This window comes from Halichoeres trimaculatus, unplaced genomic scaffold (genome assembly GCF_033239565.1).
Source record: "Halichoeres trimaculatus isolate MK-OKI-2021-1 unplaced genomic scaffold, fHalTri1.1 fHalTri1_scaffold_9, whole genome shotgun sequence".
Lineage (NCBI taxonomy): Eukaryota > Metazoa > Chordata > Actinopteri > Labriformes > Labridae > Halichoeres > Halichoeres trimaculatus.
This window is the reverse complement of record NW_027437188.1, coordinates 35,012,741-35,030,000: the sequence shown is the minus strand read 5'-3', so window position 1 is coordinate 35,030,000 and position 17,260 is coordinate 35,012,741. Positions and strand designations below refer to the sequence as shown.

At 42.9% G+C, this 17,260-nt stretch overlaps 2 protein-coding genes across 3 annotated transcripts; both read left to right on the top strand.

The window, feature by feature from the left end:
- Window positions 1–186: 186 nt before the first annotated feature.
- Window positions 187–6,591, top strand: ilkap (integrin-linked kinase-associated serine/threonine phosphatase). Its single transcript, XM_074679758.1, has 10 exons — window positions 187–521; window positions 1,534–1,692; window positions 1,807–1,924; window positions 2,012–2,118; window positions 2,277–2,370; window positions 5,156–5,243; window positions 5,340–5,476; window positions 5,610–5,729; window positions 5,861–5,942; window positions 6,383–6,591. Exons 1-10 carry the CDS (start codon window positions 479–481, stop codon window positions 6,521–6,523), a joined length of 1,089 nt encoding a protein of 362 aa, XP_074535859.1. The 5' UTR covers window positions 187–478; the 3' UTR covers window positions 6,524–6,591.
- Window positions 6,592–7,748: 1,157 nt separating this feature from the next.
- LOC141798310 (arf-GAP with coiled-coil, ANK repeat and PH domain-containing protein 2) lies at window positions 7,749–17,138 on the top strand. Of its 2 annotated transcripts, none has more exons than XM_074680188.1 (21): window positions 7,749–8,159; window positions 8,238–8,295; window positions 9,761–9,880; window positions 10,026–10,079; window positions 10,204–10,262; window positions 10,389–10,572; window positions 10,694–10,738; window positions 12,198–12,293; window positions 12,372–12,446; window positions 12,531–12,634; window positions 12,729–12,780; window positions 12,913–13,013; window positions 13,104–13,215; window positions 14,847–15,040; window positions 15,126–15,195; window positions 15,360–15,454; window positions 15,545–15,761; window positions 15,872–15,981; window positions 16,065–16,175; window positions 16,315–16,376; window positions 16,468–17,138. In XM_074680188.1, exons 1-21 carry the CDS (start codon window positions 8,107–8,109, stop codon window positions 16,659–16,661), a joined length of 2,166 nt encoding a protein of 721 aa, XP_074536289.1. In that variant the 5' UTR covers window positions 7,749–8,106; the 3' UTR covers window positions 16,662–17,138. The 2 variants fall into 2 exon arrangements, with proteins under 2 accessions (XP_074536289.1, XP_074536288.1); XM_074680187.1 differs by having other exon boundaries at window positions 16,465–17,138.
- The last annotated feature ends 122 nt before the right edge of the window (window positions 17,139–17,260 follow it).

Here is a 17,260-nt window from a genome sequence, read left to right as displayed (position 1 = left end):
TATTATATTATATCATCTTATATTTTATTTTATTATATTATGAAAATACAATTTAGCTTTATCATTGGTATCTTTGAATGGTGGGAAATTAAGTTTTCACAAATTTAATAATTGTTTAACTTACGTCAGATTCTGTTCGTTCCTTTAAAGGCTTTCGATGCTTTTACTCTGAAGGTTGTACCCGGATGTAGCCGTTACCGATGCGGGTAGTTTAATTCTACAGGCTGCATGCTAACCATGCTAACCTGTTCCCCCTGTTTGAGCTGACATGTAGCTCTTTTATTTTAACACAGTCAATGTTATTAAACAGCGGACTGGCTGGATAGTTTGATATGTTTCGGGAAACTGTTCAGAGAGTTTAACCTGTCGGCTGATCCTCCCTCCACACACACACAGACACACACCAGTCCTCTGCAGAGACAGGAAGCTAACTAGCGTTAGCTCGCCCTGGCTGTTAGTTCAGTGATATCAGATCGTGATGGATTTATTCGACAATCTACCGGAACCGACACAGGCCTCAGGTCAGTTCTGATGTAAACCAAAAAATTCAACTGAGAAAAGCGTTAAATGGCGCTAGGCTGCAGCTCAATTCCAGTTACCCCATTATGGTTACTGGTGTCAACATATGGTCGTGACGTCACGGGTATAGCTGAAGCAGAAACACAATGCTTGTGAATTTTTTGGTTTAAATGCCTTTTCCCCAAACTGTCTGGGCCAAATTAGTGATTTAGGACATCAGGACAACTTTGTGATATGGCAACAGTGGAGAAGGCTTCTGAAGGGTTCTTAAAGGGCCAGTAGCTGAAATTAGAATAGTATAGAATATTCTTTATTGATCCCCCTTGGGGGATTTTTTTTTGTCTCAGCAGCTCACAAAAAACAAAGTGCAGTAATGCGATTACAAAAAATATTGAATACAATAATAGAATATAAAATTAGAAATTTGAAGAAATATATAGAAATATAAGAAATATAGAAAAGTGGAAAAATATTACTATTTACATTTATATAAGAGCGAAAACTAAGATATTTAAAGACATAAAATGCTGCTACAGAGCTATCAGATGGATGATATTAGCGCTGAACATGACCACAACTAGCTTAATCTCTGGAGAGTACCTTAAAGGGTGGGTATGGTGCTTTTTTTAGTCTGTATTCTGTCCCTCTGGTGCTTCCGTAGTATCCCCCATATGATTCACAGCTCATACAAAGATCTATTTTTCTCTCCCTGGTGTTTTGGAAATACCCTTATTTCAGTTAAACAATTTGTTTAAGCTGTGGTCTCTTTAAGGCTTCCCGCTCCACAAACCCCCTTCACTCTGATTGGTCAGCAGTCTGGAAGCAGACCTTGGTGTTTGAGGTCCCTTTGCCCATTTTAAGTGTCAGAAACCAGTTAGGGGATCCACATGTGATGTTACATGTACATCATACGAACATGTAGAGGTTTGAAAGTCTGCACATGCTCAGTTTGAACATCCATTGTTGTTACTTTAAACCCATGTTTACAACCTCTTTGGTTTGGTTCTTCCTCAGGCCCCATTTCAGCTGCTCCCCCAAAGGCCACCAAAGAAGACCAGAAGGAGAAGGGGAGCGGATTAAAGAGAAAGCTTGAAGATGAAGAGAGCCACGATGGGAACAAAGCGAGGGTGGAGGACGAGGAGCGGGGGGAGATGAAGAAAGTTTGTAAAGAAGGTTTTCAGCTCTTCACCACCATGTTTGTTTGCTCCTGATCCTCAGTTTCACCCCCTGACTCTCAAACTATGACCTCATGACGCTGTGAGGACTGACATGTGTGTTGTGGTCCAGGCTTCCCCGTGCTGAAAGGCTTCGTGGCGGCGAGACGAGGCGAGCGGGAGGAGATGCAGGATGCTCACGTGCTGATGCCCGACATGAGCGCGTGTCTGTCCTCTCTGCCGGGACACGTGTAAGACCTCAAAGACCTGTCAAACACGGAGGTGGTATCATCGTGTGTGTGCGTCTCTGATGTGTCACGTGTGTTTCTGGTCTGCAGGTCTCGAGTTTCGTACTTTGCAGTGTTTGATGGTCACGGAGGAGCTCGAGCGTCTCGGTTCGCTGCAGAGAATCTCCACCACAACTTGGCCAAGAAGTTTCCCAACGGTGAGTTTTAGAGGAGGCCTTCAGGATCACCGTTACAGGATAAACTACTCTGAGTTTATTTATAAACAAAGAAACAAAAGTTTACCTGAGTGAAACAATGTTTTCTTTCCCCGATGAGCTCATTTTTAATCTGCGTCATCCTCTTCCTCCCCCTCCAGGAGAAAAGGAGAATCTGGACAAGCTGATTAAGAAATGTCTCCTGGACACTTTCCGGCAGACAGATGAAGATTTCCTGAAGAAAGCCTCGAGCCAGTAAGACCTAAAATCATATTTATCAGCTGGCCAATCAGAGCAAAGCGGGTTTGTAGAGCAGGAGCCTTAAAGAGACAGCAGCTAAAACCAACTGTTTCAGGATTCTTCAATGACAACAGAGCAGGGCTGCAATGATGAGTCGACGCAGTTGATTATGTTGACTCTAAAAATTTTCGATGCGTCGTAGTCTTGTTTCTGTTGTTGGTAAAATCAAACAGGAAGTGTTAGGGACAGTATCGCTCCCACTGTTTACGTTATTCACGGAAACAGATTTCCAAAGATTGGAAACATTCAGTCAGAAACAAATTGTCCAAACACATCCTTCCATGGCTGCGCTACCTCGATGCACAAACACCCGAAATGTGCGTGCTTAAGCAGGCGAGGTAAAACAAGGATCCAAAACATAGCTATATAGCCTATTTAGCTAAACGATCGTGATTAATTAACAAATTGAAAAAGAAATCAACAGATTTCCGACAAAAGAAATGAACAAAAGTTGCAGCTCTACTTCAGGGACACCAGAGGAACAGAATGAAGACTTATAAGAAAAGCACGATACCCCTCTTAAAGGGGACATATTGTGCTGATCCCTGATTTAATACTTACATATAATATAATAAATTTGAAAACAAGACCTTTCACCCCCTGAATTTTCAAAAAATGAGATATTGTATTTTTTCTGATATCCTAGAACGAGATTTGATGCCTCTGAAAATAGGTCATTGACATTTGGCCGCGAGATTTGGACCTTCGTGACGACACGAGGATCCTTTCTTTTTGTTGGAGTAATCTGATAAAGCAGCTCCTCCTCTGTGATGTCAGTTAGTCACACAACCACCACCGAGGGATACACCCACCAAGAGCCGAGTATAAACGTATAAACTCTACATGTTACAGTACCGCTTTGACTCACCACACTGAAGCGTCCTGAGATGATCTGTGTCCAGGTGGATTTTCTTCCTCCTGAGCTGCAGAACCGTCCGGGTCTGACTCAGGGTCCAATACAAAAGGACGTATCCTACACTCTGCCATTTTATTAGTGCTATCAATGCCTTACGGTGAAGTTTTGGCAAACAGCAAACTTTCTCAGTCTGCTCCATCCAATATGGCGATTTTGTAAATACTGCCATGCTGCAAAAACCGCCCCCTGGCTCTACCCCCTCCGCCCCTCTGATAGAACTGACCAATCAGAGCACAAAGGGCTGTGAAGTTGCGAGGTTACTGGAGGTCATTCTCCAAACGGAGCGTTTCAACGAGATCTTCAGAATGGCCTAAAATGAGGATATTGAGAACGCTATTGTGGGGCAATGGAGGAACTCAATGACTTGTACTGAGGGCAGAAATGCTTTACAGGCATCCTAGTCTGGCATAGTGAAAAGGAGAAACAAGCATGATATGTCCCCTTTAAACAAAAAAAAAAAAAAAAAGCAGAAAAAAGCAGTGGGCTGAGGGTTGAACCCTGTGGCACGCCTCGCCTTATTAGTTTCCTGTCTTGAGCTCAATGAATTTGACAAAAAGGAATTACACCTTGAACAACACAATTTAAAGTTTATGTACAGAAGAAAATTTCATAACCAATCAAAGAGAAGCTCTGCCCGGACCCCGGGAACCTGCAGGAAAACACGGTGTACACAAAGAGCTCTGATGTGATGGAGCTTCAGCAGAGGATCTTCAGAGGGTTTAAAATGTGTAGAAAATAATATATATGTGTTCACTCATCAGCCACTTTATTAGCTAGACCTTGCTAATACCCAGTTGGACCCCCCTTTTTCCTTCAGAACTGCCTTAATCCTTGGTGGCATAGATTCAACAAGGCCCTGGAAACCTTCCTCAGAGAGTTTGCTCCATATTGACATGATAGCATCACACAGTTGCTGCAGATTTGTCGTCTGAACATCCATGATGAGAATCTCCCGTTCCACCACATCCCAAAGGTGCTCTATTGGATTGAGATCTGGGAACTGTGGAGGACATTTGAGTACAGGGAACTCATTGTCATGTTGAAGAAAGCAGTCTGAGATGATTCCAGCTTTATGACATGGAGCGTTATCCTGCTGGAAGTAGCCATCAGAAGATGGGTACACTGTGCTCATAAAGGGATGGACATGGTCAGCAACAACACTCAGGTAGGCTGTGGACTTTAAACCATGCTCAGTTGGTACTAAGGGGCCCAAAGTGAGCCAAGAAAATCTCCCCCACACCATTACACCAGCAGCAGCAGCCTGAACCGTTGATACAAGGCAGGATGGATCCATGCTTTCATGTTGTTGAGGCCAAATTCTGACCCTACCATCTGAATGTGGAGCAGAAATCCAGACTCATCAGACCAGGCAACGTTTCTCCAATCTTCTATTGTCCAGTTTTGGTGTTGCTGTGTGAATTGTAGCCTCAGTTTCCTGTTCTTAGCTGACAGGAGGGTCACCTGGTGTGGTCTTCTGCTGCTGTAGCCCATCTGCCTCAAGGTTGGACGTGTTGTGTGTTCAGAGATGCTCTTCTGCAGACCTCGGTTGTAACCAGTGGTTATTTGAGTTACTGTTGCCTTTCTATCAGCTCCAACCAGTCTGTCCATTCTCCTCTGACCTCTGGCATCAACAAGGCATTTTGTCCCACAGAACTGCTGCTCACTGGATATTTTCTCTTTTTGGGACCATTCTCTGTAAACCCTAGAGATGGTTGTGGGTTAAAATCCCAGTAGATCAGCAGTTTCTGAAATACTCAGACCAACAACCATGCCGCGTTCAAAGTCCCTTAAATCACCTTTCTTCTCCATTCTGATGTTGAACAGGAAACCAGCGTGGAAAGACGGCTCCACGGCGACCTGTGTGCTGGTGGTGGATGACATGGTGTACGTGGCCAACCTGGGAGACAGCAGGGTACACCGTATGATCCTGTTAGCTCTAACTGCAGGTGGAGGAGGCTGTGGTATCAACTGTGTGTGTGTATGTGTGTGTGTGTGTGTGTGTGTGCAGGCCGTGTTGTGTCGGATGGAGTCGACAGCGGAAGCAGACGGTGAAAGGAGGTCGGTGACTCTGGCTCTGAGTAAAGAACACAACCCGACCATCTACGAGGAGAGGATGAGGATCCAGAGAGCAGGGGGCACCGTCAGGTACACACACACACACACAAACACAAAACATGATTCAGTGTTTTCACCCTTTTTCAGACACAGGTTATGAACTTATCGCTGGTTTGATTCCTGCTGATCCACAAAGTTGTAAATGTGTGTGTGTGTGTTTCAGGGAGGGCAGGGTGCTGGGCGTCCTCGAGGTGTCTCGCTCCATCGGAGACGGTCAGTACAAACGCTGCGGGGTCATTTCCACGCCCGACCTGAGGAGGACTCAGCTCACAGCCAACGACAAGTGAGATCACCTCCACACACGTTCACGTCTGATCAGAGGATGACACCAACGCTTCTTTCTGCTGCTGAAGTTTCCTCTGACAGTGTGTGTGTGTGTGTGTGTGTGTGTGTGTGTCTCGTCTTCGCTTTCAGGTTCATCCTCCTGGCCTGTGACGGTTTGTTCAAAGTGTTTTCGGCGGATGAAGCGGTGAAATACGTCCTCAGAGTCCTGCAGGTGAGGAGTTGAAGCTTGTTGGATTTCAGTGACTCGTTTAAACTGAACATGATCTGATACTGTCTCAGATTTCAGTCAGAAATTGAGGAATTCTGAGAAAAAAAGTCAGAATTTAAAATAAGAAATAAGTTTGTGGCCTTTTCTTGAAACAGTTTCTCAGCGACTCTTCATGGTCAGATCATTTTCCTGTCAGTCTACGTGCTTTAGATTTGTTTCTGTGTCAGAGATTTATGGTGTTTTTCTCAGACCTCTACAAACCAACAGGTAGCTCAGCTCTCTGCGTGTTGACCCTGAATGTTAATTAGGCAAAGCATCATGGGAACTGCATTTTTAAAACTTTAAACGTGATTATTAAACAAAAGTAACTCCAAGAACAGAAGTTACAGGAATGAAAGAGGAAAAAGAGTTATCCTGACCTCCTCTCTCCTCCTTCTGTGCAGGAGGGCAGTATGGAGCAGAAGGAGGGTCTGTCGGAGGAGGAGCTGAGGTTTGAGTCGGCCTGTCAGCAGTTAGCCAGCGAGGCGGTCAGACGAGGCTGTGCCGACAACGTGACTGTGATCCTGCTGTCCATCAGCTTCTGAGCTCATTGACCATCCCACACACACACACACACACACACACACACACACACACACACACACACACACACACACACTCTGCATTTTCTCGTTGTTTTGTCCGTTTTCCAATAAAAACTTTTCTTTTGTAATCTCTGTTGTCAAAGTGTTTTTTATTGTTGTATCATTTTTCTTTTTGGTGATGAATAATAGAGAGTAAATTTACTAATCTTACGGCAGAGTTTTTTCCACAAAGCCATTTTTGATTTATGAATAAATGATTCATATTTCACCAAGAAAAGCAACAAGTTAGCCTGAACAAACTTGCTTTTGTTTTCATTTATTCACTTTTTTATTGTGTCTTGTTTTGTATTTTGTCTTGTTTTCTGATTTTGGACTTTCATCTCCAAATTGACTTTTCCCCCCCAGATTTCAGACTTTTTTTTGCCAGAGGTTTAAAGTTTGAGAAACAATATTTTATTTTTTTTTTTTTAACCTGTCCTAAGAAAAATAAATTAGTTCACCCTTTTTCTCCTCCGTCAAAAAGGAATTTTTGGAAATATTTAGATTTCATAAAAGACACACTTATACACATACATATGCTTGTGTATTAAATACGTTTTGCATCAGGCATTTCTCATTGCATAGAATGATTTAACATCTAATTAAGTTCATGAAATAATTAAATAACGTATTTTTAATTTTTCTTAATTTTTTTTTCACCTGTTATTCATCAAGATGAACTTATGTATATTATTTTTGTGTCTATGAATATAATTAAAAAACAAAAAAAGTAAAAAGTTGTGAAAAGTGAAAAAATGTCATGAAGTTTATTTACAGTTTGCAAAGAGCAAAAAAAAAACTTGTTGGATTTTTGAAATAAAGGAAAAAAATTAGTAAAAATCTTGCTCCTGGAAAAAATCTTCATTATCATGGGAGTGAATTAGTTTTTTAATCCTGAAAAATTAGTTTATGTTGAAACAACTAACAATGGAGCTGATAAAACTTAAAAAAAAAATGCGACTATTTTATTTTATTTCTTGATGAGACAACTTTTTATCTTAACAGGGTGGCTTCCCTTTAAATTAGGAATATAAGCTAGATAATAAAATATAAAAATGTCCTCCTTCAGAGTGATTTGTCTTGTTTTTAATCACCCCGCCCTGCAGTACCACCCCGAGCCGCAGAGTGCCGCTGTTTCTCCACAGTTTGGATCTGAGCCAAACAACCCGGATACTTGGCGGAAACGGTCAGTGAGCAGCAGCAGCATCGAGCTGCAGGATGTTCAGACAGCTGTTACTCTGAAAACACCTCAAACACCTTTTTATCCTCACCTGGGGTTCTACCTGCGGCAGCATGCGCCACACACAGGAGCGCGTGCGCGGTGTCCGGTCGATTAGTTGTTTGTGAAATCATCGATCAGCTGTTTGGAGGAGTTTACCTGGACTGTGTTTACCTGAGCTGTGGTTACTATGAGGCTGGGAATGACTGATCAGAGAGGAAGAGGAGCTGCTGAGGGGATGAAGAGAGGATGAAGAGTCTCCGGAGAGGAGGAGAGCAGGTTTATTAAACTCTGTCAGCTGCTGAAACTACAGGAAACACGCGACATGGACTCTCTGCTGGACTTTGAGGAGTGTGTCAAAGACTCACCAGAGTTCAGGTAAGATGAAACACACTGAGCATCTCCACACTGCGCATGTGCAGGAGCTCTAACGATGATGATGTTTTTTCCATTCAGGCTGAAGCTTGAGCTGTTTGAGGAGGATGTGTCCGTGCTGGAGACTCACCTTGAAAAGGTACAGATACCAGGAACAGTTACCATAGCAACTGAAGTTTAATCAACACTTAAAATACTGTTATAAAGCTGCTGTTACTGTGCTGGGAGGCTGTATGCTCTACCTCCCCCTAACCGCCCTTTATCTCCCAGAGAAGAGTCATAACAGAGATGTAAAGATGCAAACAGGAAGTGCAGAGTAAACTACCACTGGGTCAGACTGTACGTCCTACCTCCCCTCAGCATTTTAAAGAAAGAAAAGTCTTTAAGGAGGGTCTGTATGCTCTACCTCATTCAGTGAAACTGTTTTTGAGGGAAAAGCAAGAACAGGAGAGGAAAATAGTGAAGAGAAAAAACATGTTAGAAAAAAGGGCAAAGCCACAGTCCACCTTATCAAGCCAGGCTGCATGCTCTACCTCCCCCTGGCTCTCGTGTCTTTAAAAGAAGGGCAGAAAGGAGAGTCTATTAACAGATATTTTAAGGAAGGCACAGAAAGAACAGCCTGTTAGGTTGATGCTCACTCCTTAAAGCCACACTGTACACTCTACCTTACACTCTACCTCCCCTCTATGTTTATGGGAAAAGACAGCAGAGGAGGGGAATGGAGACGAGTAAAGAAGTGTTAGAAAGGAGGAAAGGGAGGCTGAGCAGGGATAAAAAGCTGTCGGGTTAAGGCCTCACTGTAAAACATTAGGCTGTATGCACTACCTCCCCCCACTTCCCCAATTTTGTTAGGAAAGAAGAGAGACATGTCCATATAGAGAGATAAGAACACAAGAGGCAATTTGAGAAGCCTGTTGTTCAAAGACTTACCACCCAAACTCAGGCTGCATGCTCTACCTTCCCCTTCTACCAGTGTTTATGAAGAGGTAAGGGAAGAAGCTGATGTTCTGAGATGTTAGAGAGATGACAGGAAGGTAGAAACCTGCATGTCTTAGGCTTAATTTACTAAGTCAGGCTGTATGCTCTACCTCCTCTTACTTCCTGTGTGTTTTGAAGTAGAGCAGAAAGGAGAGTCTGTGAAAAGATATTTGAAGAAAAAACAGAGAGAAAAGTCTGTTCTAGGCATCTAGGTTAATGCTCACTTCTCAAAGTCGGGCCGTATTCTCTACCTCCCCCTGCTGTTGCTGCATTATCAGTTTGCATACACTACCTTGTGCTTAATCCCCCTAAAAGTGCCAAAAAGTGGGGAAGAGAAAAACAGAAAGAATAGTCAGGAAGAGATTTTAGGCTGAGAACAGGTAGTGCAGAGATTTCTCCCCCTGGATTAGGCTGCATGCTCTACCTCCCACTTTCTATAACATTCTGAGGAAAGAGAGGAGAGATGACAACAGAGGAAAGGAGAGTTAGGAGACAGAGAGAAAAATCTTTGAGGATAGGACTCTCGTCAGTATAGCTGTATGCCCTACCTCCCCCTATTCCCCACCTTGATGCTGTTTTGTAGGGTTAAGGCTTTAACTGTGGGGTCTGTGAATCTGTCCAATCAGGTGATGAAGCTCTGCAGTAAGATGGTGGAGGCGGGACAAGCGTACAACACAGCCAATCAGCTGTTCCTGAGCGGCCTGTCCGACCTCTCTGCGTACCACAAGAAGGACGTCGTCGTCACTGTGAGGAGCTACATGATGCTAATGCTAACACACTCATGAACCTGAAGAACATGTGACGCAGAGAGGCTGAATCTGATTGGTCCGGCTGTTTCCTGTTTTCCTCTGAAAGGCTGCTCACTGACTTCCTGTTTCCTCTCCTCCTCAGAACTGTCTGAACCAGTTCAACCAAGGCCTGCAGGAGATGGTCAGCTTCCACACTGTGAGCGCACACACACACACACACACACACACACACACACACACACACACACACACACACACACATCCTGTCTCTTAGCATTGCCTGACGTGTGTGTGAGCATGTGTGTGTGTGTGTCATTCAGATGTTGTTGGATCAGACTCAGAGAGCGATCAGCCAGCAGCTCAGCAACCTGTGCACACAGTGAGTACCACACACACACACACACACACACACATACACACACACACACACACACACCAACAATACCCCACTGATGAGGATGATGATGGTGGTGGTGGTGATTAAGCTGCTGTGTGTGTCTCTGAGGTTTCTCCCTCAGCTCGCAGAAACCAGGAAGGAGTTCGTTCGGATCGGAGACGATCTGGAGACGGCGGCGATGAAGAGCGCTCAGGTGTCTCGTCACAAAGCCGGCGACGCGGAGCGAGCAAGTCACCTGCTGCTCGCCACACGTAAATGCTACCAACACTTTGCTCTGGACTACTGTCTGCAGGTACACACACACACACACACACACACACACACACACACACACACACACACACACACTCACACAGAGTCAAAGAGTGTCTACAGGTTTTAACATTAAACTTTTCTCCTGTTTTGTTTTTCAGCTGAACACCTTTAAGACTCAGCAGAGAATCGACGTCTTGAACTCGGTGAGTTTCTAACCTCAGACTGAATCAGAGCTGCTGTTTGGTTTTGTTTAAAGGATCACACGTGGTTCAACACAGAAACTTGTTCTTACTGTCTCTCTCAGTCAGAATCTGTGATCAGCTTAGTGTCACTAAATGTCAGAAAGAGAAAACATCTGATCCTTAAAAGCTTTAAACAGATTTTATTCGCTGCAGCGGCAGATATTTTTTTTCTTCACATGTGATCTGAGTAAACAAACTCATTTTTATTTCTCTGTCAGCTTCAAACGTTCAAACACGAGGCCTAAAGAGCTTCACCAAGAACAGAGAGATGGAAAATTACAGAAATAGTAGAATACCATATTGACTCTAATATAGGACCACTTTAATAAAAGATAACCCCATCTCTTTTCAAGACCAGTCTTAAGAAAAAGTCTCTGATTACCAATATTTACTTTGTTTAAAGAGATTTTACTGAAATTCTGGGAAAAATCCTGAAAGATAATAATTCAAGACTACTTTATTTTTGGCTTTTTTATGACAGCACACCCGCCACAACGTTTTGCTTTTTCGGACATCTTTTTTAACATGCTTGTCAATGGTTTGACTCCGAGTATAAGACAATGACACCACTTTTTCTCATTATTAAAAAAAAAAAAAAAACTCATCTTATATTCTGGTCAATACGGTAATAAAAAACTGAAACAAGATAGAGGATGAAGATATTAAATACTAAGAGATAAAACAGACGTATTTAGAAATTATTAAGATTGTGAAATCAAATTAATGCCAGAAAGAAAAGTTAAAAAATTAAAAACTAAAAAAATTAAGATAAAATTTAATTAAAGATGAAAAACATTAAATAAGGCAAGAAAATATTAAACAAAGCTATTATATAATAAATTAGTTAGATAAAATAAAATGAAGTTAAATTTGACATGAATAGACAAAATTAAATATAAAAAATATATAATGAGAAAGGAGAAATAAAAGGATGATATTAAAAAACAAAATAATATTCAATAAATTAATATTTTTAATTTTTTTTAATAAGGTATATTTATATTCTGTAAATATAAGAAGGAAAAAAATGAATTATAAGAAAATATTGAAATTATCTTTAAATAAAGTTAAAATAATAAATAATTAAATAAAGCAATATGTTGAAAAAATAATTAAAAATAAAAGATAAAATGAAAAACTTTTAAACAAAATAAGCTTAGTAAGAGATGAAAGAAAATTTAAATTTTTAAAAATGATGCTTACACAGTGCTGACACAGTTAAAGTGAGTAAGATAATGAAACCAAACTAAGTGAATCAATTTATTTGAAAAGAAAAATAATCATAAGATTGATTGAAAACAGATTTATTCCTAATCCTACCCAGGATTAACTGACTATATTTTACAGTGATGTTCATGTTTTCAATGCTATGTTTTGATGTGATGAGCTCATTGATTCAGGTGTGATCGTCTTCTTCCAGGTGTTTTCTTTCGTCCACGCTCAGTTCACCTTCTTCCACCAAGGCTTCGACCTGCTCAGAGACCTGGAGCCCACCATGAAGACCATGGCAGCTCAGGTGAGGACCCCTGACCTCTGACCTCTGAGTGTTTCTGCTCTGTGACGTCTCCTCACCGTCTCTGTCTCTGCTCCTCAGCTGTCTCAGCTCTCCTCAGACTGCGCCGCCAAGAGGAAAGACCTGGAGAACGCTCACCTGCTGGTGCAGCAGAGGGTAAGAGCAGAGACCAGCAGAGAGCAACACACCACCAGAGAGGGTACTTCAGGGGTTAATGTGTGTGTGTGTGTGTGTGGTCAGGATGCCTCAGGGGAGCCGATGGTCAGTTCCTGTACAGAGAGCGATGACATCATCCAGGGTTACCTGTTCAAACGCTCCCGCAGGAAATCCAAAACCTGGAAGAGGTAAAAAAGACGTCTTCTCCCTTTAAACCTGCAGCTCTCAGCTCTGTGCGTTTGTTTCTTCAGCGTCTGATCTGGATCTCTGACTCTGTTTCAGGTGCTGGTTTTCCATCAGAGACAATCAGCTGATTTACAGGAAGTCCCACAAAGTAAGAGAAACAAACGCTCACCTGTGTTAAACCTGGATGCTCAGGACCAAGGGTTTAGGAGCTGGCTCTAAGAGGAAGGAGAGGTGTGTGTGAGGATGTTTGATGAGCCCGTCGTGTGTTTTCTCTCTGCAGGAGGAGAACACGGTTCTGTTCGAGGACCTCAGACTCTGTGCCGTCAAACCTCTGGACCACATCGACCGACGGTTCTGCTTGGAGCTGCTCTCCGTCCAGAAGTGAGACATTCAGATGAAGAGAAGAGCCGTCAGTGTGTCTGAGCTCTATCTGACTCTGTGTGTGTGTGTGTGTGTGTGTGTGTGTATCAGATGCTGTGCTCTGCAGGCCGACTCGGAGCAGCTGAGGCAGGCGTGGCTCAGCGCCCTGCAGGGGAGCATCGACCTCGCCTACAGAGAAAGAGCCGAGCCTCAAATCACACAGGTAGGTCTAGACTCAGACCAGAGACCAAACCTGGGCTTTTATTGTGAAGTCAGTCCAACAATCCAGTCAGAGTTACAGAGATAATATCAGTATCCAAGAAACTCATGTCTCATTCACAGCTCCATGAGAGAAGTTTCCACAGATCATTAGAAAGTCTTCAAACGTCTGAAATCAGAGACATTTTGTCTCATTTTCACAACATTCAACATTCCTCTCTTGATCTATGGAAAGATTTCATTTTGAAAGCGATCATCACTGTGGTTTAAGTGCGTCAAGTCTGGATTTGACATTTTTGGCACATTTTACATATTTAAAGTCGTCCTCTTGTACTCTGCCTGGGTTTGTGTGTTTACTCTTTGTCAGTTTTTACTTTAAAATTGTTAAAGCCTGTTCAAAAGAAGTCTTTAGTTTTCTTTCTTTTTTAAAAAGTCTAAAGTTTTGGTGTTAAAAAGCGTAGAAAACCTAATGTGCTGCTATATTTAACATAACAAACAAACTCTGTCTTGGTAAGAACAGGTTGTTTTTCAGTTAGCATGTTAGCGTCTTGATATTTTGATAATTTATAGAAATGAACTTCCTCCAACTTCCTCCTCTCGCTCTGAGTCTCAGAAGTTGTCGTCAGATCTGGGGCCAAAAACTTTCCCCGCTCTTTTTCTGCTTTTGTTGTTCGACTTTCAGCCATTAAGAAAAAAAGATTCCAGAATGTGACATGAGATAGATGAGATTCCAGAACATGACTTGAGACAAAGAAACGTTCCGGAATGTGATTTATCAGATACAAAGAGATCCAGAATGTGACTCTAGAAATATAAACAAGATCCTGGAATTTGAGTTAAGATATAAAAACATGATCCAGGAATGTGATCTTAGCTGTATGGACAAGGAAAGATCACGGAATGCCTTTTAAGAGCTAAAAAGATATTCCAGAATGCAATTTAAGAGCTACAGATGAGATTTCTAGAGCATGCCTTGAAAGATAAAAAGAAATTCCAGAATGTGACTGATCAGATAAAAGCAAGATTCTTAATTTATTGAGAATGTGACTTAATTTATTCTTGTGCGTGACACAAGAGATCATAAGGAGATTCTAGAACAAGACTTGGAAAAAAAACAAGAGTCTAGAATGTGACTTATAAGATAAAGACGAGATCCTGGAATGTCTTTTAAGAGATAAAAATATTTTCCAGAATGTAACTTAAGAGATATAGACAAGATCCTGGAATTTGAGAAAGGATATAAAAATGAGATTCTAGAATGTGACGTAAGAGTTAAGGACAGGATTCCAAAATGTGATTCGAGACTACGAAAGAAAGATCACAGAATGTCTGTTAAGAGCTAAAAAGATATTCCAGAATGCGACTCAAGAGACAAAGATGATATTCTTGAACATGACTTGAGAGATAAAATGAGATTCCAGAATGTGACTTCAGAGATGTAGAAAAAATTCTGAAATAGAAAGAAAGATTTTAGAATGCGACTTTAGTTATTAGGGTTTATGTGTAGTTGATACTGTTAGCTTTCAATCTTCATGCTAAGCTAAGTTAGGTAAGCTAAGCTAACCACTGACTGAACGGCTCAAACATCAAACAGTACTGTCACGCTTTAACACACATGTTCGTCTGTCCCTGTAGCCCAAAGAGCTCCCCCCTCCCCCCTGTAGCGGAGACCCCTCCCCGGGCCCCCCCACTCACAGGCCCCAGGTTCTTGGCGTGGCCCTTAGTGGCCCCGGGAACACCCGGTGCTGTGACTGCGGGGAGGAGGATCCTCGCTGGGCCTCCATCAACCTGGGAGTGACCATGTGCATCGAGTGCTCGGGCATACACAGGTAACACCTGACAGGAAGTGTGTGACATCACAGAGTCACATGATCCTTTGATTTACTCTGTAACATGACACCATCATGTTTCCAGGAGCCTGGGTGTTCACCTGTCCAAGGTGAGGTCTCTGACTCTGGACTCATGGGAGGCTGAGCAGCTCAAGGTGAAGAACGCACACAAAGACAGCACTGTTTGTTCTCTGAAAAACTTCCTGCTTATGTTTCATTCTTTCTCCAGTGTCAATTTGTTGTTCTATCAAAGAAAAACCAGACGGGTAGTTCCAAAAAATTTTCATTATTTTTCCGTCTCCTTCTGTCGTCCTCTCAGCTGCTCTGCGTTTTGGGAAACGACGTCATGAACCAGATTTACGAAGCACGATGCTCAGAGGAAGGGCGAGTCAAACCTGGAGCCAACAGCCCGCGGTGACACAGCGGTTATGGTTCATAGTTTGGATTTTTTGGGGCCTGATGTGGAACTTCCTGTTTGAGAGACGTTTGTTTTCTTGTTTTCAGAGCAGAGAAAGAAACATGGATCAGAGAGAAATACGTGGAGAAGAGATTTGTCCACAACAGCGGCTCAGACGGAGCTAGTCCTGGGCTACGTCTGTACCGAGCAGCGTCGGCAGGAAACCCTGTGGATATGGCGTTAGCGTTGGCTCAGGGGGCAGAGGTCAACGGGAGCATCGCTGAGGAGGAGGGACGCACGGCGCTGATCGGAGCAGCAGTTGGGGTGAGGAGGAGCATTTATCGTGACTTTCTGTCATAAACATTTTCACCAGGTCAGACACTGAACTCATCGTGTTGATGTACGTTATTTGTAATCCTCGTCTCGGCCTGTAGGGGTCACTGTTGGCCTGTGAGTTCCTGCTGCTGAACGGAGCAAACGTCAACCACAGAGACCTGAGAGGACAGGGAGCTTTGCACGCTGCTGCCACCGCTGGACACACTGGGTAATTACAGACATACATGTACGATACACACACACACACACACACACACACACACACTGGCTGACTCTGATTGGCTGTTGCAGACAGGTGTGTCTGCTGCTGAAGAGAGGAGCCAATCAGTACGCTGTGGACGAGAGAGGACAGGACCCGCTGGCCATCGCCGTGGAAACTGCACACGCTGACATCGTCACACTGTGAGTCCTATCTGAACATGGGTGTAGTTAGCTTAGCATAGTTCCTGGAACTAAAGGTTCCTGGTACTTTAGGTTGAAAAGCACTTTTTCTTTAAGACAATATCAGAGTTTTATCAGGAGCTGATTCTGAACGTTTCAGGCTGAGGATGGCCCGCATGAACGAGGAGATGAGAGACTCGGAGGGAGTCTTTGGAGCTGCGGGTGAGTGCGCATACACACACACACACACACACACTCAGTAAACAGTGTGTAAGTATGTTTGTGTGAGATAATATCTTGCCGTCCTCAGCAGACGATGAGACGTTTCAGGACATCTTCAGGGACTTCAGCGACATGGCCTCTCACACTCCAGAGAGACTCACCAGACGACAGTTCAGCCGTGGAGGAGGAGAGGAAGAGGAGGAGGAGGAGTTACAGAGAGGAAGAGGAGGAGGAGGAGGTGAGATGGTAAATAATCAGCACGGAGCTGAGAAGAGGTCAGACTGAGAGGAGCAGAGACTGGAGCCCGTCAGACTGCAGACTGGAGGTTCACCCTGTGGACGGACAGTGCTGGTTTTAACACGTAGAGGAGACGACTGATGGAACGTTTATATAGTTTATTATATTTTTCATATTCTCAGAGAAATCACTCGTTTACTTCCTGAAGAGTTACTGTGGTCGGATAAAGTTACCTGTGTTTAAAGGGACCCAGCAGGCGGCAGAGCTGCAGCTGCTGTTTACTTTTTTAACCTTCATCTGTCAAACTTACACAGAGAGGAAGAGGAAGAGGAAGAGTAGAGGATGATGGTCACAGACTAAAACCACTCGCTTTAATAGTCATAAATGCCCCCCTGTTCAGATTTTTGGCATCATGTGATGATATGACATCAGAGAACGTAGAATGCTCAGTTGATGTGTGATTGTTCTGGAATTTTCATTTAAAGAACGGTGATTATGGGATGTAGATTTGATGAAGGGTGATTCTGGAATGTTTGGTTGATTAATCATGGTTGCAGAAGTTTTCTATAATGATAGGTGATTCCGGAACATTCACTTAATGAATGGTAATTCTGGAATGTTCAGAGGATAAATAGTGATTCTTGGAT

Bases quoted from the DNA above. Each gene is read 5' to 3' on its own strand.
- ilkap (XM_074679758.1), top strand. From the start codon at position 479: ATGGATTTATTCGACAATCTACCGGAACCGACACAGGCCTCAG. The intron at 2,119-2,276 runs GTGAGTTTTAGA...CTCCCCCTCCAG, and splicing joins GGCCAAGAAGTTTCCCAACG to GAGAAAAGGAGAATCTGGAC. The intron at 5,244-5,339 runs GTACACCGTATG...GTGTGTGTGCAG, and splicing joins CCAACCTGGGAGACAGCAGG to GCCGTGTTGTGTCGGATGGA.
- LOC141798310 (XM_074680187.1), top strand. From the start codon at position 8,107: ATGGACTCTCTGCTGGACTTTGAGGAGTGTGTCAAAGACTCACCAGAG. The intron at 8,296-9,760 runs GTACAGATACCA...CTGTCCAATCAG, and splicing joins TGGAGACTCACCTTGAAAAG to GTGATGAAGCTCTGCAGTAA. The intron at 16,377-16,464 runs GTGAGTGCGCAT...TGCCGTCCTCAG, and splicing joins GGGAGTCTTTGGAGCTGCGG to CAGACGATGAGACGTTTCAG.